The sequence below is a fragment of the Papilio xuthus genome, unplaced genomic scaffold (assembly GCF_000836235.2).
Source record: "Papilio xuthus unplaced genomic scaffold, Pxut_1.1 DF824655.1, whole genome shotgun sequence".
Lineage (NCBI taxonomy): Eukaryota > Metazoa > Arthropoda > Insecta > Lepidoptera > Papilionidae > Papilio > Papilio xuthus.
In genome coordinates, this window is record NW_013533994.1 from 597,005 (window position 1) to 624,197 (window position 27,193).

The 27,193-nt window shown below is 34.1% G+C and overlaps 3 protein-coding genes across 3 annotated transcripts in view; 2 read left to right on the plus strand and 1 right to left on the minus strand.

Annotated features, from left to right (window-relative positions):
- Window positions 1-405: 405 nt before the first annotated feature.
- On the plus strand, window positions 406-19,408 carry tefu (Serine/threonine-protein kinase tefu). Its single transcript, XM_013325513.1, has 36 exons — window positions 406-719; window positions 1,238-1,334; window positions 1,714-1,878; window positions 2,104-2,333; window positions 2,411-2,509; window positions 2,759-2,992; window positions 3,420-3,556; window positions 3,752-3,985; window positions 4,177-4,507; window positions 4,550-5,258; window positions 6,129-6,550; window positions 7,010-7,459; window positions 8,057-8,374; window positions 8,639-9,183; window positions 9,563-9,734; window positions 9,994-10,237; window positions 10,428-10,645; window positions 11,254-11,522; window positions 11,742-11,949; window positions 12,280-12,571; window positions 12,956-13,426; window positions 13,511-13,712; window positions 13,822-13,987; window positions 14,134-14,240; window positions 14,783-14,890; window positions 14,973-15,205; window positions 15,558-15,779; window positions 16,067-16,234; window positions 16,342-16,448; window positions 16,533-16,649; window positions 16,939-17,040; window positions 17,398-17,585; window positions 17,774-17,880; window positions 17,955-18,069; window positions 18,167-18,297; window positions 18,529-19,408. The coding sequence occupies exons 1-36, from the start codon at window positions 519-521 to the stop codon at window positions 18,735-18,737; spliced, it is 8,328 nt and encodes a 2,775-aa protein (XP_013180967.1). The 5' UTR covers window positions 406-518; the 3' UTR covers window positions 18,738-19,408.
- A 583-nt stretch (window positions 19,409-19,991) lies between these two features.
- LOC106127435 (uncharacterized) lies at window positions 19,992-23,349 on the plus strand. The gene is given in 7 exon segments (XM_082930820.1): window positions 19,992-20,064; window positions 20,625-21,199; window positions 21,448-21,651; window positions 21,760-21,898; window positions 21,991-22,127; window positions 22,129-22,173; window positions 22,327-23,349. Coding segments are annotated over 6 exon segments (2,025 nt in total). The 5' UTR covers window positions 19,992-20,064; window positions 20,625-20,722.
- Window positions 23,350-23,361: 12 nt separating this feature from the next.
- Window positions 23,362-27,193, minus strand: part of Cul3 (cullin 3) — an 8,348-nt gene continuing 4,516 nt past the window's right edge. The window contains exons 8-16 of the mRNA XM_013325514.1: window positions 27,074-27,187; window positions 26,555-26,725; window positions 25,327-25,434; window positions 25,095-25,219; window positions 24,620-24,911; window positions 24,367-24,536; window positions 24,147-24,285; window positions 23,901-24,053; window positions 23,362-23,469 (exon numbers count right to left, since the gene is read on the minus strand). Coding sequence (XP_013180968.1) covers window positions 23,901-24,053; window positions 24,147-24,285; window positions 24,367-24,536; window positions 24,620-24,911; window positions 25,095-25,219; window positions 25,327-25,434; window positions 26,555-26,725; window positions 27,074-27,187 — 1,272 coding nt within the window. The 3' untranslated portion in view covers window positions 23,362-23,469. The remainder of the gene's footprint in view (window positions 23,470-23,900; window positions 24,054-24,146; window positions 24,286-24,366; window positions 24,537-24,619; window positions 24,912-25,094; window positions 25,220-25,326; window positions 25,435-26,554; window positions 26,726-27,073; window positions 27,188-27,193) is intronic.

The window sequence follows — 27,193 nt, forward strand, 5'->3', positions numbered from 1 at the left end:
ACTTATAATGGCTTGAGTATAGACTTCCTTTGTTATAAAAACTTAAAAACTACGGAACAATTTTGAAATTAATAATTGACTGGGCTTTCGGATTAAGACGAATTTTTGAAGGAAACCTCTCTTATAACGCCTTAACTGGTCTTAACCAGGTTCTAGCTGGTTACATATTCTTTACCGAAATTATAAATTTATTATTGGCAGCACTGTTTTGCATAAATGTCAAAAAATTAAAATGACATGTTGAGATGACATTGGCTTTGACTTTTGTATGCTCGTTGTTGGCAATCATAATAATGATAATGATATAAACAAGTCGGCGTCTACTTGTAAAATTGAAAAACTTGCCATAGGATAAACGTATAAATAGTTTTAAATGTGTTTGAACATTCTCGATTTTTCTGATACAAGTTTATTAAATAACTCTTGTTTTCTATGTTTTCCAACATGAAACCGGTCTTTGGTATTAAATAATTTTCCTTTAACTTATTTCGGGCTTGGACCCTCGAAAATTTTACACGATGTCATTAGAAACTACCGTCAAGGAAATATGCGGAAATTTGTGTTCAAATAAAGCTACTGAGAGGAAACGAAGTGTGGAAACCTTAAAAGATTACCTTACAAGAAATGCAGTCCCTGATTTGCTTTCTGACAATACTCGAAAAAAAGCTGGTTTTTCTTGGAATGATTTATTTGATATCATTACTGACTATTTGTTGAAGGTATGTACATATTACATGGAATTTTTCTAATTTTGAGGTTAGGGCAAAGATAAGTTACCCAGAAGCCAGAAGTCAAAATACATTGTGCACCATATCTATGCATCAAATGTTAACCTAGATGGTAGACCAATTCAAGGGAATCTTGATAAAACGTAAAATAACTAACCTCCATATTTTACACAAAGACAGTTTTTTCCCTATTATTCCTAAACAATTTTTTTTTCTAAACCATTTACTTGATTCTAAAAGTACCATTGTTATTAGTCATGAACATCCATAGTGGCTTTGAAGGAAAATTAAAAAACTTTATTCCCTTGATAAAATAACTTTGATTCTAACGGCTTCTTAATAGCTATGCATCCACAGTTGTGAATGTCTATTGGTTATGGTTGCCCTGCTATTTCGGAGAATTCTCGTTACTTGTTTGCTGAACTATAATATAATATTACATCAATATTAATTCCATTCTATGAATATTGATTTACAATTTGTACAATTTAGTCATTTTGTATTTTCAGGAAGCAGAAAAATATGAATCTTCTAAAACATTTCATACTGTAACATATCCATTATGTGTAAGCATACTTCATTTATGTGTCGCTGGTTCTAATAAAGGTAATTATTGCAATATATTGATATAAATGCTTCATCAATATCTTTTTAATTATTTAAAGAAAGAAATATATAAAGTAGACAACATAGTTCTCAAAATTAGTAGGCCAAAGTATTGGTTGGTCATATCTATCGGGTTAGAGATGCTAGGTGAGCCATGGTAGGGGACCAAGAGCATGGAGTGCTTCACTCCAGGGAGACCGATGGCTTATTGCAGATAGAGGAGGATGGGATACTGTGGAAGGAATTGGAAAATGCTATGTATTAAGCAGTTGGTAGACAAAGGCTGATGATTATGATGAAAGATAAAGAGAAAACAAGGAAAAAATGAATTTTGTTTTGTTTGAAATACCTTTATTTTAACTATAACCGTTTTTTTCAGGTAGAGCATATATTAAATGTGATAAGATAATGGAAGCAGCTATGTTTGTATTAAGAAACAAATATTTGACAAATGCAATTGGGGATGCCTATATGAGTTTGTTGCAAAAATATGTTCTACCTTGTGAAAATTATGTCTGCCTAATCACTCCAACCACATGGGAAGGTATTGCTTAGTACACTTTTGTACACTTACACTTGGTCAGGTACACTTTTGTATTGCTGCAATAAATAAGCAACAATTTTATCATTATTTTTTTCAAGTAAATTAATGCAATGTTTAAATTTACAAGAATTTCATGTACTAAGTTAGTTCAGCAAATGTCAATATTCTTTTATTCTATGTACTTTGTGGAATTTATTTTGCTCTCTATATAGGATTTTTTTTTAGATTTACTCGATATTAGTGTAGCAGGATGCCTAGATAAGGTATCTAAATTGGATGATTTCACAAAGTTAAAGCTTCTTTGGCTTGTAATAAAAAATGCAAAGGAATGTTGTCAGTTTGCATGTTCATTGAGAAATAATTTATCTGATATTACTAAATATTTCCATAAAATAAACAAAAATAAGAAGATATTAGAAGTTATCATTGATATTATTACATTAATACTAGATGTGGTAAGTGTAGTTATTTTTTTTTATATTTTGAATATTTTAAAACACATTTTGATATACCTTTTTTAATTGTATTTCAGCTGTATTTAGAAAACCGATTAAGTGTGTGTGAGTTTATTGAAAAGAATCTACATGTCATATTTGAATTCTATGAACAAAACTTGGATGTTAAAAAAAAGGCAAGATAATTTGAATACCTATTTGTTATTTATTTTTCATGCTGTAAACAAAAATATATTTTTGTAACAATATATCTTAAATGCTTTCTAATGTAAAGAAATTGTTATGTAATTATTTTACACACCTATGACTTTTCAACTAAGCTCTAAACTTATGTTCAAAATAATATTAGCAATATTCTTCACCGCTTTCTACATCATTCACAAACTTGTATTGTTTCAACTCATATAATAAAATGTTTGTTTTAGTCGCAAGTATTTAGCTTATTACAAACATCAATAGCAATTCATCATCCCTTAGGACGGATAGAGAATGAGGAATCAGCACAAGCACATAACTGGGAAATGTGGAATACATGCCTTCAAAGTATCATGGATTTAATAACACTTGAAATAAATTACATACAAAAGAGCCATAGACATAGTAATGTTTTACTGACATGTACAAATTTTAATCAAGTTTCAGCGATTATGTTTTACTTGGTAAGCAAATACAATGGATTTTTTATGTTCACTTTTATATAATTACTAGCTGTCGCCCGCGACTTCGTCCGCGTGGAATTAGGAGCATATATGTTCTTCCAGAATGTGTTTTATATATATGTCAAATTTATTAGAGATCTGTTCAGCCGTTCTGAAGATACTTTCAAACATCCATCCATCAATATAAACTTTAAATTTATGATATTAGTAAGACTGTGAGGTTAAGCTTCTATGAACATACATATAATATGAATCTATAAGATTAATAAAATTGGAGTGTTTGTATGTAATATCAAAAATAAAAATATATTTCGGTTACAAGATGTAATAATGGTTAGCCAGATTTTAACGGGAATTTGTCGGTAGCTTTAATGGAGAAGGATGGTCAGTGTAATTTGCCATTTGCTTATTGGTGGATTATTTGCAGACTTTCAAAATGTCCACACAAAATATTGATATAAATAGTGATGGTGAAAGAGCGGCAAAAAGACCAAGAACAACTATCAATATAAATCAAAAGTTTAAAGATTTAATCGGAGAGTTCAAACAAAATCATATACCTTGGTAATTTGCATATCTATTTTAATTTTTAATTCTGAGAAATATTATATTCTTGAATTACAAGATATTCTGAATTGTATGTCCAAATATATTAAAAAAAACTTTATTTTTTTTTAAAGTATAAGTCATATGCTTCATAAATACAATATTGGTAAAGACTTGAATATATTTATAGTTATCATCTGTGATTAATTTTAGGTTAGGTATAACAGAAATGTATGTAAAACATTTTGGATCATCCTTAACAACAATTGATTATGAAACGCTATTAAAGACTTTAGAAGAATTTGTTAGCACCAACAATATAAATGAAATTTGGTGTATATTTGAATCTTTAACTTGTGAAGTGTTGAAAAATTTAAAAACATTAAAAGATGATGCTTTTACCAGTTTTATCGAACGTGTAAATTCATTGTGGACGACTTGTGTAAGGTAATAATCGAAATAGTTATGCAATGTTTATAGGATTTTTTTTGTAAAGTGTTCTTAAATTATGTACCTTCATATATAATAAATGACATATGATATCATTAATCATAATACATGAATATCATATCATAACATATGATATATGATATATAGGCTTTTTTTACAAAGTATTTTATACTTCAAATTGTTTTCAGATCTTCAACAAGTAGTACATCATCTCATAAAGCAATACACGGGGTACTACAAACAATTTTATCATTGAATATCTTGAATTATATGAACATTAAGCCATTATTACTCTTGTACTATGAAAAAGGAATGCCCGTCAGTGATAGTAGTGTTCAAACTTTGAATATATTATTTAGAAAGTTTTACAGCAAATGTTGTTATAACAATGGTCGTACTAAATGTTTCAAATGGTTTATAAATGGTCGAATAACAGAATTAAATGTGGAAATATTGAGAGAGTTATTTTTAACTTTATTGCTAAATGAAAATATTAGTAATGTTGAAAATACTGGTTGCATAGAAAATGAATTTTTACATCATATTTTATTTAAAAATGTCGACAAGAGTATTTTATATTCAGACTTTGAATTTGAAATATCAAAACCAGAAATAAACAATCAAAAGATTTATCAAGTTTTCGAATTGAATGATGAAATGAATTGTCAAATATTAGAATATTTGCAAGTAAAACTTATACAATGTAACGAAAATATTGACACCAAAGATTTTGACATTATAGAATGTTTAAAAATATTAAAAATAACATTAACATATTTAGATATCGTATTAAAATACAATCATCATAAAGTTTTATCCGAACAAATATATGATAATTTTAAAAGCATTCTTAAAATTGCATACAGAATGTCATTAAATAAATTAAAAAGTGGAATACAAATAAGTGAAAAGAATGCTCTACTTAGAACATTGCAATTGATACTTCTTGAAGAATACGATACAATGTTAAATAATGATGTGAGAATTTGTATTGATAATGATATCTTTCATTGCATCAATGATATTTTAAACAGCGATGTACCTTCAGATGAAGACGAAAATGACACTGATATGAGTTATAATGTTTTAAAACATAATTGTATATTTTTCTTAGCAGCATATTGTAAAATGAATAATAACTATCGCGATGAACTACTAGAATTGATTTTAAATCCAAAGTTATACAATTTCTCTTCACGATTGGATGTAGAGTTTGCTTTAAAATGCATAAGGTTTTTGAATCAATCTGATATTGAAGATGCTCCTATAGGTAATTAAAGATTATTCATGCTTTTTTTTTATATCATAAGGTAGCAAACGAGCGAGCGGCCACCTGAAATCGCTGAAATAGCGAAGTGACCGTTGTCCATAGACATACGCAATTGCATATGCGTTGCCTACCTTTAATCGACGGAGGAGAGGATGTACAGAGAGAAAATATTTTCCCTTTCCATGCATCCTCTCATCCGGAAAGTCCACTTCCACTTCCCATCCTTTCCTTATAAGAAAAAGGGTGGGAAGGGAAAGAGGACTAAATTAGGCCTCCGGGACGCACACTCATCAGACGAAACGCGGAATTGCTTCCACTTCACGCCTGTCTTCTGTGTGGTCGTGGTATTTCACCGGACGAGCCGGGCCAATTCGTGCGAAGATGTTAAAGCGGGCTCTACCACTGTCAAGATCCACATCCAGCTACATCCAGATAACTTATTACATCTACATTTAAAAATTATAAAATTTTCCAGGCTATTATTTAGTTCCACCTGTCCCGATGTTTGTCATCTAATCTTGCAATTTTCACTTCCTGATTTTTTTATTGAAGCTGGTATTTTGGATATGTAAACCTATGGTGTTGATCTGATCATGGAATTGAAAGGTGGACATAGGAACCTTGCAATAAAATTAAACATCTTAATCGAGTTTCGGCTTGTTTTTAAATTATTAACCCTTGGTTTCTGAGACCAAACTCTCTGTACAAAACATATAGTCATATCTGTCATTATCTTTAACAAAATAGTATTATAAAAATTACTTTTTTAATTTGGATTTTGGTCTTAAATCACCCACTTAAGTCCTTATGTACAAGCAAAACATAGTAAATGTTTAATTTTTATAATTTTATTTATGTTTTTTATTTCAGAATTAACATTTGTATTAATGCAATCGATGTGCAAAGATTTGTTCCGCAATTCAAATGCGACAGCAGGCATTTTACAAACATTGCTACAAATAATGAACAGAGTTTGGCATCACGGCGATAATTTGCGTCGCAATTGTTTGATAATGGTGAAGAGTTACTTGCATAGATGTGAAAATATGTACTACCCACCTCAAGTAGCCGCTCTGGTATATGAATGTACGACAAAAATTATAATATTAAACTACAAAGATACTAATCCTATTGAACTAACATTTAAAGATATTTTAATTGACAAAATAAAGGGGAAAATACACTCTATAAGGCTGTATTGTGGGTACTTGATAAGTGAAATGACAGATGCCTTTACCGAAGAAGATGAACTTTCCTGTTTATTAAATTTAAAGGATTTATTTACGGTTGAGGTAAGAATGTCTTTGTATTTTTTGTCTTATACATTGTGTTTTTTTTATTTGACAAGTAGCTGTCGCCCGCGACTCCGTCCCCGCGGAATTAGAAAAAGTTAATAAGTAGCTTATGTGTTCTTCCAGACTATGTTCTAGATCTATGCCAAATTTTATTGAGATCCGTAGTGGAGCCGTTCCGTAGATACCTTTTAACAAGTTTCAATCCATCCATCCATACATTTGTAAAATTACTAGCTGTCGCCCGCGACCGTTTCCGCGCGGCATTTAAAAAAGAAACTTATTAAGTAACCTATGAGTTCTTCCAGACTTTGTTATACATCTATGCTAAATATCAGCGAGATTCATTAAGATGTTTCGATGACACCTTCAAACATCCATCTATCTATCCATCCATCCATCCATCTAAACATTCACATTTATAATATTAGTAAGATAGAGTAATGTTTTGTTTTTAAGGTATCAAATGAAACGGAAACAATTCTAAAAGACGAACTAAATAACAGAACTGCAACTTTATTGCATACATATTACGTTTTGGCGCTTAATAAACCTTCAAGGATACATCGAATCGTGCAAGAAATTATATTTCTACAACGGGAGAAATCTCTGGATAAGCAAACTGTGAAAAAATTCTTAAATATTATATTGAATAAAGTAACACAAAAAAATCTTGATAATTATCTCGAGCAGAATATACTAAGTTTATTGCAATTTTGGCTCGAAAAGAAATTGCCTTTAGACAATTTACCTTTGTACTTATTCAATTGTGAGAGTGATGTGTTTTACAAAAGATATATGAATTGTCTGGTATCCGCCGATATACTATGGCGTCATCAGGGTAACATGCAGAAAAGTGATATGATGAGAAAATTTAAACAAATTCAATCGGAGGAAACCATTTTGGAGGTAATATACACATATTAAAATTACGTAATAAAGGGTCATATAGGTAATTCGACATATTCCTATTAGGTTATAGGGGTGACTATTCGGCCGCGAAGGAGAGCGAAAGCGTGCCCGAGGCCCCGTCCCGATGCGTTGGAGGAACAGAGAGGTTTAGTGGGTATGCCTCCGCTAAGGAGGAGAATCCCACATAACTACCGCGTCCCCCCCGGGGCGCGGAGTATGCATTAAGCATTCCTCTCTGGAAAAAAAGGGGGAGACTATTTGTTATAATGTCAACCCCTAAATGCATTATGCAAAAGTGAATTATCCAGGTTTCTTAGTTTTTTTAAAATAAGTTAAAAATGAATCATGATTACTTAATGGTTCACTTTTGCATAATGCATATGAAAGTTAAAATTATTCCAAATAGTCACCCATAGCACATAACGGGAAATGGTTGAATTATTAGTAACCCTGTGTATTACTGCTACATTTACGGTGATTTCTGAGACCAAAATATCTGTATAAAACATATGTATTAAACGGGCATTTTGGTCTCGAAAACCTACGATAAGTCTTTAATTAGTCAATAAGTATAAATATGACATTTATTTTCAGGAAAGCTTTTGTAACATCATAATATTGAGTTTACCGTACATCGTGAATGAAAAATACAATTTGAATATTAACAAATTTAGTTGTAAAGAATCAACGAGTGCGGCTTGCAGGATGTTTCAGCAAATGAGACAGATGCTGCAAAGTGAGACGTGGTCCAAACTGTTCGTTGAGAACATGGACAGACTTGTGTTGCTTACAGCTTTACATTTGAAAGATAACGCTGATGCTAAACAAATATTTGACGTTGATGTACCAAACACTATTGAATCATTCACATATCCAAAGGAAATATTTTGTGGAATTCTAAAGTATTTTGGAGTAAGTATTTTTATTTATTAACTAGATGTCGGCCGCGACTCCGTCTTACTTAAAAAATACAATAAAAAAAACTTAATTAGTAGCCTATGTAGATCACATTCAAACTATGTTCTACATATATGCCAAATTTCATCGAGATTCATGCAACTGTCCGGACATCGACACTCTGATATCAAAGTTCACTTTAAGAATGTTTAAAATTAGACATAATCTGCCTCCATTTTGGTTTATCTATAGGTACATATTTTAATTATTTTGTTTTAGGAACTTATTGATGATAACATAATGGAATGTTTCTGTAAAGATCAGCCACTTGCTATGTTAAAAAATTTATTCACTCTGTGGGAGTTAGTACTATCCGAAAAGATATTTGCTTTCAAGGTCATGTTGTTATATACCTTCATAGTTTATATCGAAAATATACCTTTAGGATATCCGTCAGACGTAATTATATATAATTTTTCATGCGTCAATATCTCTAGAGTTATAAAAGAGACAAAGATTCAAAAAGAATTAGATGTTTTCTCCAAAGCTTTATTTAGAATATTATCACGTGTTTGTGCAAATAAAAATAAAGTCTTTCAAAAGGAGACAGTTGTACATTTATTATCGATACTGTCAATAAAAAAAGATGAATCTCCTGAATGTAATGCAGTTTACAAATATGTTATGATAAATTTTAAAAATGTCGACGATGACATGCAAGCTATGTGTAACATATTAACTGAAGTCAGTACAGGAACATGTCTTACAGAAGAAAACTTCTTGGAAAAATTGCAAAAATATGAACGTAATTTATCATATGCAAGGTAAATATAATTCAGCTCACTACACGTCCCTACGAAACCTACACTACTAGTTAACGGTGACTAGGCCATACTCAACCACGCTAGTCGAATGCGGTTTGACTTCACACATATCTTTAAATTTCTTTGCTATGTGCAGGTGGCATCACGATTTTTCCTTCACTCTAAGAACGTCGGGTAAATGTACATATGTAAATCTAAAATCGAAAAACACATTGGTACATAGCGTGATTCGAACCCAGGATCTTCATGTTACAAGTCAAGTGCTTTAACCCCTGAACCACCGTCCCTCTAAATTGGAATTACTGAAAAAAAAATAGAATTTGGTACATTTCGTATTATATTTACTATTATTTTAACATCTAATTGTTATATTTTTCAGCATTGCAACACTGTCCAGTATGAGAAAGTTTCTAAGCGCGCACAAAAAATTTTTAAGCGCCGCATTTAATAAATTAGATAACAAAGGATTTTCTGAAGATTGTGAAGACAGTGTGATACATAAGATTATAGTTGCGTTATGTAATATTTTAAGGACGACGACAAACGAAAAGGTTAACACTAAATAAAAAAAATGTATTTACACTAACTGTTGCCCGCGACTCCGTTTGCGTAGAGTTAAAACCATAATTATGAGTTAAAAATAAAACAGTAGCCTTTGTGTTCTTCCAGATTATGTACTATATGTATACCAAATTTCTGGAGATACCTTCAAACATCCATCCATCTATTCATCTAACATACGCATTTGTAATATTAATCAGAAGTAAGATTAATTTAGTTTTTTTGATTATAAATTTATCTTTCCCTTAGATGATCGTGGAAGCTAGTAATTGTCTTGCGGAAGTCGGGACGTATGATTTAAAAACATTAGTAACAGTACCACCAAAGGATACGACACAGCTCGTTAATATTAAACCAACGCAATACTTCGCAATAACAGTTGTTAAAGCATTGTTGGAAATTATATTTAAAGAAACACCGACTGTGAGTGAGAAAGTATCCAAAGCATTATTACATTTGATGAAATTTAAAGATGGCCAATTAATTGATATAGGTAAGGAAAAACTTCAAACTAACAACAGAAATAGTAAACAAAATTGTTGTTAACACGTTCAATGCCACTACAAAATATACTAAAGTGGACTAAGAAAATCGGCGGCGATGAATGTGTTAAAATAAAAAGCACTTATAGGATTGAAATTAACTTTTATGATGATCCTACAGTAATGTTTGGTTCGTTTCAGAATGGGGAATAGTCCAGAGTCAAATATTAAAATGTCTTATGCCGTCAACATGCGAATCCTTCGCGCAGTTCAAAGTTCGAAGTGTACCCACAGATTGGACTCCTGTTATCAAAGAAGATCATTTCCAATGGATAACTCGGGTCACAGTAGATCTGTTACAAACATTAGAATCACCACTAAATTATCTTAGTTCTTTAAGAACTTTATGCAGACTTAAGGTATTTCACTTCAAATATTTAATCTGTTTAGAACTATTATAGGAGATTCTGGAGCTTTTGTTGCTTAACTTAAACACACTAGATCCCGGGACCCTCGCAGACGCATTAGAGGTTGGCCACCGAGGGAGTTTTAGTGAGTAAGAATCTCACATAACCCTGTCTTTTCCCCAAAAGGTATATTACGAAGATTCCCCTGATAAAAAAAAATAAAAAAAAGCTTAAACAGACTAGACCGTTAAATAAAAAAAAATATCAAAATTCCCGCAAAGATCCTTTTTTTTCTTTTTTCATTTGGTGTTCCATTAACTTCTACAAATGCTACATAATATTTACTCTTTTAGCGATGACTTTTAGGAATGGTCAGTATCTAAAGTCAGAACATATGTCTTTTATAACCTAATATTCATTAACTAGCTGTCGCTCGCGACTTCGTCTGCGTGGAATAAAAAATAAGCTTAATAAATAGCCTATATGTTCTTGCAGACTAACCTTTGTCAAATTTTATTAAGATCTGTTGAGTCGTTCCGGAGATATCTTCTAACAAACATACATCCATCTAAACTTTCCCATTTATTATATTAGTAAGATTATTTAATTACTTGTTACAGCCTACTATATGTCAAAAAATCCTGCCTTCACTGGTAGGATTACTACTGGAACACTCTTCGGAGAATTTAATGCAAGTCATCGGTCAACAAATAAATACAGTTTTCAATTACATTTGGAGCAGAAGTTTCAATGACAACACCACAGCCAGCGAGGATAGCACCGTCTCCAAGCTATCGAACATTCTAGATCATGACCAGAAGATGATAGTGCACTACTTACTGGACATCGTCAACGCTATACGTCTGCAGACGAACCATCTTAAAATACGGTATGTACTCTTGTTTTTAATTATTATTTTACTAACTATCGCCGGCTACCTCGTCCATATTGAATTATAAATAAAACTTAGATAGTTGCTTATTTGTTCTTCCATACAAAATCCGTTAAGCCGTCTTGGAGTTACGTAGTAACAAACATCCATACATTCACTTGACTTTGCATTATGTTGTTAGTTTACGCATTCTTACTTGAAACGTACTGTATATAGGAAGTGTCGAGAAGCGGATACTTTGCGGTATTTGAAGCTGGAATACGACAAACTGTCGTGGGCAGCGACAGTGGCGGACAAGAACATAGCGGCCATATATTACGCGGAGCTGTGGGCGGCCGCGCACAACGACGACGTCCCTCCCGCCTCGCCGGACCACACCGCCTGTCTGCCCGGCGGGGAACACGTGCAGAGAATACTCAGAAATGTATGTTATATACTCACTTTCTTATATCTTCCAGACTATGTTCTATATATGTGCCAAATTTCATCAAAATCCTTTGAGCCGTTTCAGAGATACCTTAAAATAATCAGCCATACATCCATCCATCTAAACATTGGCATTTATAATATTAGTAGAAAGTAAGATTATCCAGTAGGATAGCCTTTGTACGTAACATTAACACGTTAAACGCCATAGTAGAAATAGAAAAAATCACTAAAAAAAACTTTTTTCTTCTTCAAAATATATTTAGTTTAGGGGTTCAATCGCAAGTTGGGTTTCGCAGATATTATAAAAAATACCGCTTTGTTACAGTGCTTTGTTTCGATTGGTGAACTAGACGCAATAGACGGTTGCGGCACCGCTCATTTAACGAGCGAGGAAGAGAGACGCAAACATTTGTTGCACACCGGCCAGTACGCGGATGCTCTGCTCTTGCATGACATCGTCCTCTCTCACGGCAATCAGGCTGACAACCGTTTGCAACATGGCGTCGTCATGTCCCTACATAAGTCCGGCATGCATCATTTAGCTCTGCAGTACATCAAATCATTTCCTGAAAACGATGAGTTGAACGACGTCAAATTTGATTGTTTAGCTTACCTTGGTGAGTTTTTATCGAGACAAAAAACGTTCATAATAATTCTGAGAGATCGTAAGCTCATTGGGAGCGTCGGTGGCTCAGTGGCCAAGCACTTGACTTGCAATCTGCAAATCCTGGATTCGAATCCCGCCATGTACCAATGTGTTTTTCGATTTACATATGTACATTTATCCAACGTTCTTACGGTGAAGGAAAACATCGTGATGCAATCTTTGAATTTCTTCTCAGATATGTGAAGTCAACCAACCCGCATTGGGCCTGCGTGGTTGACTATGGCCTAATCACCCTTAACTTAGGGTAGGCTCCGAGCCCCTCGGTGGGGACGTATAGTGAGCTGATGATGTCATGATGATGTAAGGTCATTGTCTCATAATCGCTTTGTTGTAGGTGATTGGAGTGAAGTTGTCGATACTAAAGAACTAGAAGAAAAGACAAAACAGCCTCTATGGAATCCCGATGTTGTTATAAAATCACTGAGATATGCATGTCTAAAGGAAAGTTTGAACGCGGATGCTAATCAAAATTTCGAAGCTAGGCTGGAATTTGCACTTAATAGAGCGAAATTGGCCACTTCCAAATTATGCCGGATTCTAAATATGGAGAATTGTCAGAGCGTTTACAAAGTGGTCGCAAATTTACATTTATTACGTGATATACAAGATTATTGTTCACTAAGGTGCGACCACACAGATCTCACGGACTTACTGGATCGTTGGCAAGTTGATAAGTTGCCGTCATTTAAAGATTTCCGCCATCTTGAAACTCTCCTGTCACAACGTAGTTTAATACTAGAACATGCGGCTAAACATTATGAAAGTTTCTCTACTGATATTTTGGATTTGCAATTACAATATGTCGGTTCGTATACTTGACTCATTTTTGCTTATAAAAAAAATCTGTCATATATGTTATGTTTACTGTACCTTTTTTGTATTTTTATAGATATGGGTCTCTCTAATCAAAGAGTGCAAATGGCGCAAAGACTTTTGGAATCCGTAAAGAAAATGAAATCATCAGAAAAAGTATGTTTAAAGGAAAGTCAAGTTGCGTGGGCGAAGGGTCACAAGGACATCGCTCTCGCATCACTGCACGGAGTTGAAACTGACCAATCTTCTGACCTTAAATTAGCTGCTATGTGTCTTAGGTATGATTTAAGACTTCTTTCCACTATCGCGACTAGTCGCTTGAATAGTATACAAATAGCAGTCTACTAGCTTGGAGGAAAAGGGGTCTAATATCGCGTTACTTTTCAGGCAATACGGTCTTTGGATGGCAGAATGTAAGCGAGAAAATGCTAGAGATATAATAAATAAATATTTAGAAAAGAGTCTCGAATTGTTAAATGAAGACGACAATGCAGAGACCACGTTCAAAGTGTATCATGATATTGCAAAATTTGCAGACTCGGAATATAAACAGGTTAAATTTCAATAATTGCCTTTGATTAGAATTAATATGACAAATTAAAACTAAGGGTTGCTTAATAATCACTTAATGGCTGAGCGTGGCAGTAGTTAATTTAATAACACGTCACAATATATTTTATTAAATATTTTCCGTTTCAGATTGTCTCGTATATGAATTCAACAATTTTCGAGAATAAAGTAAAATGTATCGACAATATGAAAGGAACTGCCGCCTCACTAAAAGGCTCACAAACATCTTTAACTAAGTAAGTACAAATTATAAAATGTTTTCGCACGTTTTGTAACGCTAGCTGTCGCCCGCGACTCCGTCCGCGCGAAATTAAACAAAAACTTATTAAGTAGCCTATGTGTTCCTTCAGACCTTTTCTACATCTATGCAAAAACATCCATCTAAACATTTGCATTTATAATATTAGTAAGAATATATTTGAAATTCAATCAGTTTAGAAAACAGTTAAGAGTGATAGTATAGAACAGTGGTTCCCAAACTCATTTTGTCTACGGCAGTAGTACTGTTTTCTAATCTGTTACGTGGGCACACTTTGAGAATAAACATTTAGCGCCCCCATATTTTCACATATTTAAAAACTACTATAACTTCAAATTAAATTAATCAATTATTGTGACCTATATATATTAACGGAGAATTCTAAACGAAACTTTTACTATAACCTGCAACTTGACCTCCAGCGCTCACAAGGGGGCGTTATCGCCCACTTTGGGAAAGACTGGTATAAAACAATAGTGGACCATGAAATTTGTCATATGTAAAATTGTGATATTTCAGAGATGAAAGGAAAGCTTTGTTCACAAACGATCGCTTCATGCAGTTAGATGAAGCTGAGGTGTCCAATACAAGAGCAGAAAAGAAAAGTTTTCTCAATTTAGCTCTAAGGTACAGTATCAATTCAATTTATTCAGGGTTGTAGCCAACTTTCTTTGTGAAATTCTAAAATATATTTTTTAAAATTTTATAGATACTACATGTTGTCATTGAAGCATTGCGAAGATAACAATTTATCAATATTCCGAGTGATATCTTTATGGTTTGACAACCCTGACTTTGAGTTTAGTGATACATCTGCATCCAGCTTCCGTGATCTGCTGAATGCTATACCTTCGTGGAAGTTCATCACTGTATTACCTCAGTTAGCGCCACGTCTTAATACAGACAAGAGTAGCTTTGCTAAATCTCTCAAAGAAATTTTAGGTAAGTTGCATATTATTGGAGTAATAATAGTCACAAAATATTGCTACAAATTTTTGGCTTCAAATAACTCTGTCGTTGATAAGTCGTAGTACTAATATTACCATGAAAAATGGATGGATGCATTTGGATGAAAATTTTCTTGTAGAAAAGTGTCTGGAAGAAGAAATAGGCTGCTTACTAGTGTTTTTTTAATTGCACGCATTTTTAAATTCCATGTTATTAAGTAATAAAAATAACGCTACACGAATCTGAAATTTACAAGCCAAGAACGTAAACGAATTTCGAAATGAGGAAAAATTCTTCGTTACCGAGAGATAAAAAAAAAACATGAAATGTATCGTTTTTCTTGTAGGCAGATGTGGTATCGAGCATCCCCACCACACACTACCCATACTGTTCAACTTGAAGAACTCTGACAAGGACAATGTGATACTGAACTCCAGCAAGGGCGGGAAGGTGGCGCGCACGTCGGTGGCGGAGCCGCGCGTACTCGCCGCGGACGTGCTCGTGCGGGAACTCTCGCAGCGACCTGACCTCCACACAATCATATCACAAATGGAACTACTCTGTGATGGTAACATTTTTTTACCTTGAAAGTGAACTCTTTTAAAATGAGAATAAGCTATTTAACTGTTGCCTTTACTTCATTTGACGGCATATAGGTTAAGTTTTTTTTATAAAGTATTAGCAGATTCTTTTTAATTTACTTTAATTTCTAATTTCTAGTACCATTCCAAATAAGGTATTAATTTGTGCTAGGATATAGTGTACAATAGTCGGGATTCGAACCCTCGACTACATATACACCCTTAGCCACTAGGCTATTAGTGCTGCAACTTATCTGAATACAATTTTGTTTAGCTTTCATCAGCTTCGCATACTTGACGCCGAAAATGAGCAACGGCAAGCCGCAGCGGCAGGCGATCCCCGCCGCCGAGCCGCTCGCCAAGCTGCGCCACCTCGACTCCCTGCCCATACCCACCCTCACTATACCTATACAACATAACGGGGACTATTCCAATTTACCCAGTAAGTATAAGTTATTTAGGTTGTTGAGCAATTGGAGGTGTGAAAAACATCACAAATGAACAAAATGACAATTTTTAAGACTTAATTTAATATTTTTTTTTCTTTAGATATAACAGCATTTGATAACCACTTCGAATTGGTTGGTGGTATAAATTATCCGAAGAAAATTTCTTGTCGCAGTTCAGATGGGAAATCCAGAATTTTATTAATAAAGGTACGCAATGTCTAACTCTTTAATATTAAATTATATATTTACTTCAGAAACCCGATTGTTTCAATAGAAATATAACTATTTCAGGGCGAAGATGATTTAAGACAGGATGCGGTAATGCAACAAGTATTCAATATTGTTAACACCTTGCTCGAAAATAATCCAATCACTAAGAAGAATAAACTTTTAATACGCACATACAAGGTACTCTTAGTAATTAATATTAGATATCTTAGTAATAATATAAATGTGAATGTATGGATGGATGGATACATGGATATCTGTTACATGGTATCTCCAGAACGACTGCATTTCTCGCTGAAATTTGTCATAGATGTACAACATAGTCTAAAAGAACACATAGTCTACGTACTAATAACGTTTTACTTTTAATTTCCGCGCGGACGAAGTTTGGGGCGACAACTAGTGTCTAATAAAATTTGGACACCTCTTAATTAATTATTACTTATAATATTGTGAATAAATTTGCCAGGTGGTGCCAATGTCGCGGCGGTCGGGGGTGCTGGGCTGGTGCGAGGGCACTACACCGCTGGGAGCTTATTTGCGGGACGCACACATTCGCTATAGACCCAAAGTATATAAAAAATTCTTTTTAAACCATAGACAAACTGCTTTTTTTCCATGACTATAATATAACGAAATTGAAAAATGTATAGAAATGACGGTAACTTTTGATAAGTCACGTGATTGTCGCGTGTCAGTTCTATACATATTTAAACTTCGTTATGGAATGGCTTCGAGGTGAATGCACTTTATCTAAGAGGGCTAATCGACAACTTGTCGGTTTAGTTTGACATTTATAAAACATACTATAATTTTACAAAAATCTTGAAGAGATTTTCCTTTCACACTTCTATTTTACTGAAAATATCTTTATTGATGTTTATTTGAGTTCAGTAAATACTAGACATTAATAGAAATGATATTTTAGGATATAACGCCCGAAGCCGCTCGGGCCAAGCTGAAGGCGTGTCACGACGGTCGCAAGTCGAATCAGGACAAACTGCGTGCGTTCATGGAAATCCTCGCCAACTTCAAGCCGGTGTTCCACAACTTCTTCACTGAGCACTACCACGACCCCATCACTTGGTACGAACGTAGACTGGCTTACACGAGAAGGTAAGATATGTCACTAGATGGCGCTCGCGGTTTCGTCTGTGTAAATTATTTAAAAAAAAAAACAATAGCTACTCAAGCATTTGTATTGAAAAGTGTTAATGTCATTTTTCAAGTAAAGCTGCTTGTTTTTTTAATTGCATGTGAAAGGAAATCGTATGAAGACATTTAATTTTTCATGTGTTTTTCAGTGTTGCCACATCATCAATGGTTGGATATATTTTGGGTTTAGGCGACAGACACGTTCATAACATTTTGATAGACAAGACGACCGGCGAGGTGGTTCACATTGATTTCGGTAAAATTATTATATTTTATCTTAGTAAATATTTAATCAAAATGTATTGGAGTATGTAATTTTTTTTATTTTAGGTATTGCGTTTGATCAAGGAAAAGCTCTGCCAACTCCAGAAACTATACCTTTCCGATTAACACAGGACATTATATCTGGTTTTGGATGCTGCGGAATTGAAGGAATATTCAGAAGGTATTTCTGATTGATGAAATAACAACTTACTTTTCTATAAAACGATTGATGAATTCGTCAAGAAAATAACCTTAAAATGTGATTTTTTTTCTTGTAGGTGCTCTGAGAAAACGATGCAACTGCTGCGAGACAACCAGGAGACGTTGTTGACCATCCTGCAGGTGTTGCTGTGCGACCCGCTCTACTCCTGGACGGTCAAAGGCGCTTTGAAGAAGACCACTGCACGCTGTGAGTATCACATTTGTTTGGTGACAGCAAAATATCATCCCTTTTTACACAACCGACGCAGAAAAAGCGTAGGTCCCCAGTAGTTTCCATCTGAAGTTTTATAACGTTTTTAGATTAACCATTTATGTGTTTATAAAGTATTTCGACACTTTCTACTATAATCCTATAATAGATTAATCAGTAGAAGATTTAATGTTTGATTAAATTAAATATTAATGTATGTTGGTATAGCAGCTGTAGGAGAGAGGGAGAGGGAGAGTGGTGCGGGGTCAGGTCTGGCGGAGCGCGCTCTGCTGTCGGTGTGCGGCAAGCTGAGCGGCGCGGAGGGCGGCGCAGGCGGCGGCGTGGCGGTGGCCGGCCAGGTGGCTCGTCTGCTGCACGCCGCCACAGACCCCGCTAATCTTTCCAGACTCTTCCCCGGCTGGCAACCCTATTTATAAGTACTGGTAATGGTACCCTGTACACGGAACACAGAAAAAAATATTTCAAAAAATAAAAGGGTACCAACTTAACATACTGGAAGTTACAACCTTAAACTGATCCCACCGTTTTGTTATGCTTTTCCACAGTTAATAGTGCCATTTATTTTTTTTACAATAATAAACCAGTTGTACAATTGCTACTGAGCTAAAATAGGCGCAAAAAACCGGCAACCCTAGTAAACATTAGTAATGTCAGCCCTCATCAGTATAGTTTAACGAGGATCTTATGGTATCGGAAAATATGTGAACTAACAATGTCACTGGACAAAATTATGTCAAAAAACTGACATAACGTCCTCGTTGGACTATAGATGTCATATGTTTTTCTTTTCCCATGTAGTTTTTACATATTTTCCGACATAACTAACCGCGATAGCAGCGCCTCTCACTACTCTCGCCTCAGACTATACCTACAGCTCAGTCAAGCATTTGCACAAAACAAATATATATTATAATAGTTTTCTGTGTAAACAAGATATGAATAATCCTAATGATGCAAAACGAATATGCTTCAGTATGTATAAGTATTAAGTCTTTGGACTTGTGTCTAGTATCTTTGCATTTAAATATCTGATTTTTATACTTATGCATATAATATAAATAATCTTAAATGTTTTAAATACAATAATAATAAATATCAGTATATATATGTATATATTTTTATTATAAATAAATCTAAAATTAAAAAAATGTGAAACGTTTGATTTGGTATCGCGTTTTTAATTTGATGTTAATTAAATATTTGATTTAAAAATAGCCGTATTTTTATTGCCATCAGCAAGTAGGAACTTTTTGTTAAACCTTTTGGAAATCTGAAGAATATAAAAAATATCGTTGACCATAGACAAAAAGGTTGGCTTTAAAATTATGTTTCCATAGCAACAGAATAACAAACAATGCTCAAGTTGCGGTGTTAAGATATTTATAATGTTTCAAAAAGGTAAAATAACTCTATAATGTGTGAATTAATAATAATCCGAGGATTGTGATCATTTAATGGCGGAGCTACATTTGTTGGGTGATATACAGGGTGTTACAAATTTTGAAGATTCGTCGTCATTGTTTTGTAGATTTTCGTTTCAAGCGGGTATGTATATCATTTCTATAGTATTATCGATTCTATCAACTTTTATTGATTACCAATAATGTACCCTCTAAGGTCCGAACTGGACGTTCATTGCCGGATGCTCAGAGGGACAAACCACATCAGGGAAGCCGAATTATGACAATTATGTTTTTTGGTCTCATCCTATCGACGTTCACTACGTAACGAAAGGAATCTCAGGTATATAATCTATGGGCATAATATATTTCAACATGCAACGTAATATCGTTTGACTGCCATACTCAGAGACCTTAATTGGTCGTAATTTACACTAAAGGTTCTTGTCCTCAGTATAGCAATAGTGAAAAAAAAATTGTTTTGAAGTAAATTTACTTTGTTTTTTTTCAGGTTGGCCAAAAATTAATTTCCAAGTGAGTTGTTTGGATTCGTTAGGACGTTCATGGATAGTTGGATACGGTTGTTGTAGCATACCAACTGCACCAGGGAATTATGATCTAAAGGTGCCTTGCTGGGCACCAGCGCCTACCACAATCACGGATAGAATTAGACAATATTTTCTCGGTGGATCGCATCAAATCACACAAACTGATGTCATTAGCTTAGGCGTTGATAGGTATATCATATATTATCTCCCTGTCTTTATCCCACCTATGTAGGGTAGATACACCAGTTTTCGTCCACCAGATTCTGTTTCATTATTTGAGTCGTCACTCGCTTTTTGATGAATTTTATATATTGTGATTTATATTTTTTCATCAAAATTCTTCTTTGTTTTCCAGATATAAGTTAACAACTCAATCAAAAGGCAATATAGAATTAAATTTAGACGTTATATTTAGGAATTTCACTCAATTCGGTGTAGAATATAAGTAGAAAAATGAGACCGCTCACATATTTCGCATTTACACTATTATCTGTTGTTATACAATTCTGTGTGATGGATTTTATACAAGAAAAAGTTGAGCTTGATGAAAATCCAATTGCCTACAACGAAAGTATAAATAAACATCCTATAGATATGTTAAAAGATGAACCAAATAAGCTAGCGTTATATTATCGCTCCAATAAAAATGGCTATGAAAAGTTAAATGAATTGTCAGGAACAAAATATCCAAATTCTTCTCTACGTAATGTTTCAATATCAACAAGCACAGAGATTGCGTTCACGGTATTTGACGTATACGATGAGAATGGAACCACAACGGATATTACTTTCACAACTGAAATTCTCTCAAGCACCGAATTAGACAATGTTACGGAAATAACGTTGTTTGAAGAGTCCTCGACCACCACCAGACCTAATACTGGTACAAAGAAAACTAAACCTGGGGATGTCTGTTACTGTAATTTGCTGGTAAGCGTATATTTTAAACCATACCTGATTTATGAAATATTGTTTGATTTAATTTACGCTTCATGTGCAACAAAATTTTGTTTAAAATAACAAAGAAAAATATTATTAATTTAATTTTGCGAAGACTAAATTGACATGAATGTTCGTTAAAACATCACTTAAAAATCGGTCATCTCTATTGGTCATATAATAATTTAAATAAAGTAAATCTTTATTTAAATTATTTTAGTAGGTTTAATGTTTTGCAGTACAAACAATGTGATATAAATTGTTGCTGTGACGAAGAATGTTCTTCATCCGATAAAGAACTGTTTGATAAATGTAATAACTTCTGGCAACAAAAGAAACATCCTTTAGAATGCGGCGAAACTTCCACCAGAACTGGATTCGGAAATTTACTTTGTATAGCTAAAACAAACTTACCCGATCAAAGAGTTGTAGAAAAACCAAAGGTATTTTATATCTGACGTATCTTAGTTTTTTTGTACTGATAAATTTTAAATACTTTGATAATAGACAATAGAACATATCAAAGAATAAGTGTTTTTTTTTAATTTTAGATTGATAAAGCCTCTGTAAATGATGAATTTTTGTGGAATGAGAAACAAAAACATCTCGAGTCGTATAATTTTAATAGGAACATTTATAAATTCGGTGAACCTGTTTGGATACTAAGAAACAAATCTATTTATTATTTAGGTATGTGTACAAATATTTCATAAATAATCAAATAAGTTTTATAAGATTAAGATGGTTTTTGTTATTAATAATTTACATTTTATTTGTTACAGATTTACCTGTCCCTGTTATAAATAATTACTGCAATGTAAGACGTACAATGACATTTTTAAATAATGAAAATATTAATTGTCAAATCAAATTAAATGATTTGGGAATGTTTCGCGTTCTTAAAATAGTGGAAGAATCGTTTTGTAATCAGCGTAACGAGTAAATCGTTGAATAACACAGTTATGGTACGGTTCAAAATTTTACTTACTCCGCTGGCGCATCGACCCAAAGTGGGTCTTGGCCTCCGACACAAGAGATCGCCAAAGTCGCCTGTCGCCTAAAATTTTAGTGATTTTAAATTTTGCTTTTCAAAACTTAAATTGTAAATTATTTTTCAGAATTGTTCTTCACTCCATTGTACTAACTGGACGATAATTTATTGCGATCAAGACATTTGCGTGCCTTATAATAAAAGTTTACACTCACCAATATGTGCAGAAAGTGTTTGTAATGTTGCTCTTAAAATGGAATATATTTTTAACATTTACGATTCGAAAATTGTAAACGCAACTATCAAATTATACGCTGAAAAAATAACCCCGACACTATATGTGATGCAAGAAATTGGTGTTAAATTTTTGATAGGCAATACTTCGTCAGAGAGAGTTGTAACTTTAAGTGGAAATCCTGGCTATATTTTTGGATTACCTATAATAACGTCATTTACAGAAACAAATCACACTGATAACTTCTTTAATAGTACCAACGAAGATAACTATATGTCATACGCGGAAAATAAAGGTGGATTTTGCGTGCTAACAAAATTAACCAAGAAAACCTTACAGTTTGGTATTAACAAGAGATCGAAATGTAGAATTATATTAAGACAAACTTCCATTACAAATGGAACAGAAGCTTGTATTAATATACAAAAAGATATTAACAAAATGGTGGGCGTTAATCGTAGAATGTATTTTTCACCGTATGGCAACCCTGATAATTTAAAGGATGATGATTGGTTGCCATTGAAACTAGAGTCTAGGTTTATTTATGGTGAATTTCAATACAAAAGATCTAAATTACAATGTCTGAATATATGTACAAGATACGCGTTTGTATTTACTTATGCGGATTTAAGTGATATTGGTATGGGGAAAAAGTTGTTGGGAGTTCTTTTGGATGGGTCGCCGAGCAATGTGACATTTCAGTCTGAAGAGTACACAACTGTGATAACTATTGATATTAACTTTATAAATATAAAGTCTGCGAATCGGCGCGTCCTCGCCCCACCTCCGCATTTGAATCTCAATCTGCCAAGAGATTTCTTTTTCCCATTCCCTTCGAATGTATCCTCTATTAGTAAATGTAACATTTATCTCATATTCTACTCGTTTCTCATAACTCTGTATGTTTTAAAATAAAATAACTTTGAATGTTAACTAATAATTTTTATTTTGAAATAATTTATTTACTTTTGTTACTTCTATCACTTTAACTTGGCATCCACACGTCGTGGACAAACGAGTCTCGACACTGATGGCCTGAAAATAAAACCCATTTTAGCGTGGCGAGTGCACATTCAAAACAAGGGTAATATCGGTGTAATAAAACAGTGTGTTACAAAAGAGAAATATTTAATTCATTGTAACTATGCTAAGAAATTACGAGGAACACTTTTATGATACATTGAAACGAGACTACAGCCACATTCAAAATTAATATATACATTTATTTTTACATAAACCATTTTAGTATGTACTTTATTAATATTTAATTAAAACAAACTTAAAAGCAAAAGGCCACGTAGAGAAGTGAAGCGTTGGATCGACTCTGAGTTTTCGCAGTTGTATAAGATGGATACGAGATGGTAATTCGCATAGTCACACCCACGGTTTTTGTGTTGTATGTGTGTGGTGAGGGTGTGAGGGTGTGCGAGGAGGAGGGTGGTGAGGTGAGTGGTCGTGTGACGCACCTATGCGACGTATGTGTAGACCTTGCGGTCGTCAGGCGTGCGCGCCAGGTACTCGCGCTCGATGAGGCCCTCGATACGCTTCTTGATGACGACAGGCGAGGGCAGGAAGCGCGCGCGCAGCTGCTCCGTCACCTCCGCAACCAGCAACGTGTGCTGCACACAATACAACAAATTTATACAATTAATATTCACGTTTCTAAATTATTTAATTACAATCCACTAGTTGTCAACGAGTATATGTCGTACCGCCATCCTTTTGCGGGCTTTCATGATGCGAACGATGGCGGCCTCGATCTCATGCTTGCGGTCCTCGTCCACCTTGTTGCGCGTCTCGCGCCGCTCCGGCTCCGACTCGCCCTTCGCCGCCACCGTTTGTATTTTAACTCTGCAAGTTACAAAAACAAGATTAAAATTTAAGTTAAAATAAAAGTAAAACAAAGAAAGTTACTATGATATGCATAATAACCTGTGCAACTTGGAGGTGAATGCATCATTAACGTAGAACTGGTGAGCGGCCTCGATTTCCTTTGTCTTGGGGTGCTTGATGAGCACCCGCTGCGTGGGCTTGCCCATCGCGAGCGACTGCAACGCGCGCACCAAATCCTTCTCAGGAATGTCAGTCTCGTTTAGAATTTCCTAAAATTAAAAATAATTTATCCAATTACCGTTGACATATAACATATTAAGGATACATTATCTGATGTAAAGTAGGACAGTACCTCGTAAGTGAGTCTCTCGCGCTTGTTGAAGAGCAGCAGTACGCACATCTGGAAGGTGGAGACCTGTATGATGTGTTTGCGTGGCGCGGCGGCGGCGGCGGAGGGCACGGTTGAGGGCGGCGGCGCGGCGGGCGGTGAGTGCGGCGGCGAGCCCCCTCCTCCCGTCAGCGCGGCGCTGCTGCCCGCTCCTGTCCCCGCCCCGCCAGCCGCGCGGAACGTGGCGTGTAGATCGGCACTGCCCAGCTGTGGCTGTAGCGAGAGCTGCCGTCCAGAATGTTTCGCCAAGTAGAAGCTGCAAGCAATCGAAACAGAATTTTAATTGACGGTAAAGGCGTTCTTTTCGATCCTTAATCTACTCTGTATCCGACTCAAAAGACCACTTCGATAGCCGAAATGAATTCAAGTATTCTGAAGTAACAAAAAATATTCAATTTATATTAATAACCTTACAATATGAAAACAAAGCATCAGTCACCTTCTAAATACATCGAAAGCGTTTCTAGGTGCGGAGGGTATATTGCACTTAGGTGTTGCACTCTGTGTGGGCCAGAAGCCGGTCGTCAGCACGCGCACCGACAGGTCCACCCCGTGTAGATTCGTCTGCAATACAATAGAAACATTATCTTACTAAATTATAACTAAGATAGAAACTTTAATCATAATACACACATTGTCTATGTGTAGAGTAGAAATGAAAATAAATTTACCCCCGCGGAAAGTACATGGTCCTTGAACTCTTCCATAATAGTGTTGGATACAGTCATGTCTTTGAACATTCCTTCCAACTTTGATGTAAACTGGCAACCACATTCAGTCTGAAAAGAAATGTTTAAAAAAATTAAAATTCCGTAAACGCAATGTATAGACAAAAAACATTAATTTAAAACATATATAAGAATTTACAAAAACTAATGAAATCTCCTAACACATCGGTAATAATGCCGCTACGATGCAAACTAATTTAAAAGTCTGTGGTACTAAATGGCATTTATATAATCAAAAATCGCAATACAATGTACGTTTAAAATATATACAGGTACAAATTATCCTGCTTAAAGTCTTTTAAAATTATAAAATTCATCTGCAAAATTCTTTACAAAATATAAATTCAACAAATTGCCTTCCAAATAGACTTTAAGCAAGATACAAACTTTACAATTACAAACATTCAACTTGACATTTATAATGACTTACGAAGATGCAAGTTATGGTATTGTAAAGAATTTTGCAGAAGTACGTGGACAAGAAAGGCAATGCAGTGGTTGCTGTATATATCAATGTTTCTCTGCATTTTTATAATTAATTGAGAGGGGACTCTATTTGTGAGACGTCACCGACCACACAATGAAACGCTCGCGGCTCCATTTCAATCAACAAACCTTCTCTCTGGGAAATAAAATTACATAAAAACTAGACCGGATAATTGATATTTCCAATTTAAATAATACATTAATATTTTTATCCTATTATTTCTTTGCACATTCCTACAATGACTAAGTTTACAAAACAACTTATGTACTAAATATGAGTTATGTTGAAAGATATATTAATAGATTTATATAATTTGTGCATTCACTCAAATATATGTTAACCCTTAGTAGCCTAGTTTCAATTTTGATACCAATCTTTTAAACCGAATGTTCACATTACTTTTAGTTTTTTTATAGGTTGGCTGTACCTATTTTACTGTTGTATAATATTCTTTCTAACGAAATTAAAAAAAAATCAAATTTCGTTATTGTTTTATTTTATAAAGCAAACACAGTAATATTAAAAATAAATCACTTTCGTATGTAAATCAGGCTACTAGGAAATTAAATTCTATTTTAACATACATCTCTCACTATGCTCATACTTATGAAAGACAGATAAATATATGAATAAGGCTATAACAATAGTATCAAAGTGAATGTTAATTGAGCACGATAAGGTTACCTTCAGTTTAGAGATCATATTCTTCTCGCTGTCATCGGAGACGGATTTGTTGAGCAATAGTCGCTTAGCGAGATGCTGCTTGTAGTATCTCTCAAACACGTCCTTCTCTTGTAGGAAACGGAACAATACCATCGTTTTGTCTAACACCGCCTCTATTTCTTGTTCACTCATCTGAAAATAAGTTGTTCAATAATTTAAAACAAATTTTGACTAATCTATTTACAATTTAGTCTTTAAAGACAACTATAAAAAAAGATAGAAATAACCCTTATATCTGAGTCAGTTGAGTTCAAATGAAAAAAATAATTGTAGATTATGTAAAAACTAGTTGTGGCCTGCGACTAAATTCGCGGAGAATTAAAAAAATATTAATTAGTAGCCTATATTATGCTCTTCTTGACTTCCGGATTCATGCATCCTTTCTGGAGATTCCTTAAAACAAACATCCATCCATCCAAACATTTTTGATTTATAATATTAGTAAGGTAACGTTAGTAGTACGAAGTAATTGAGACTTACCCCTTTTTCACCTTTCTTCAATTTGCCGTCGATAAACAGTGAAAGGAATTCTGGGGATTTGTTGTTCAAGTTGAGGAAATATTCAAAGTCTGCGGCGATCATGTGCTTGAAGAGCTTGTC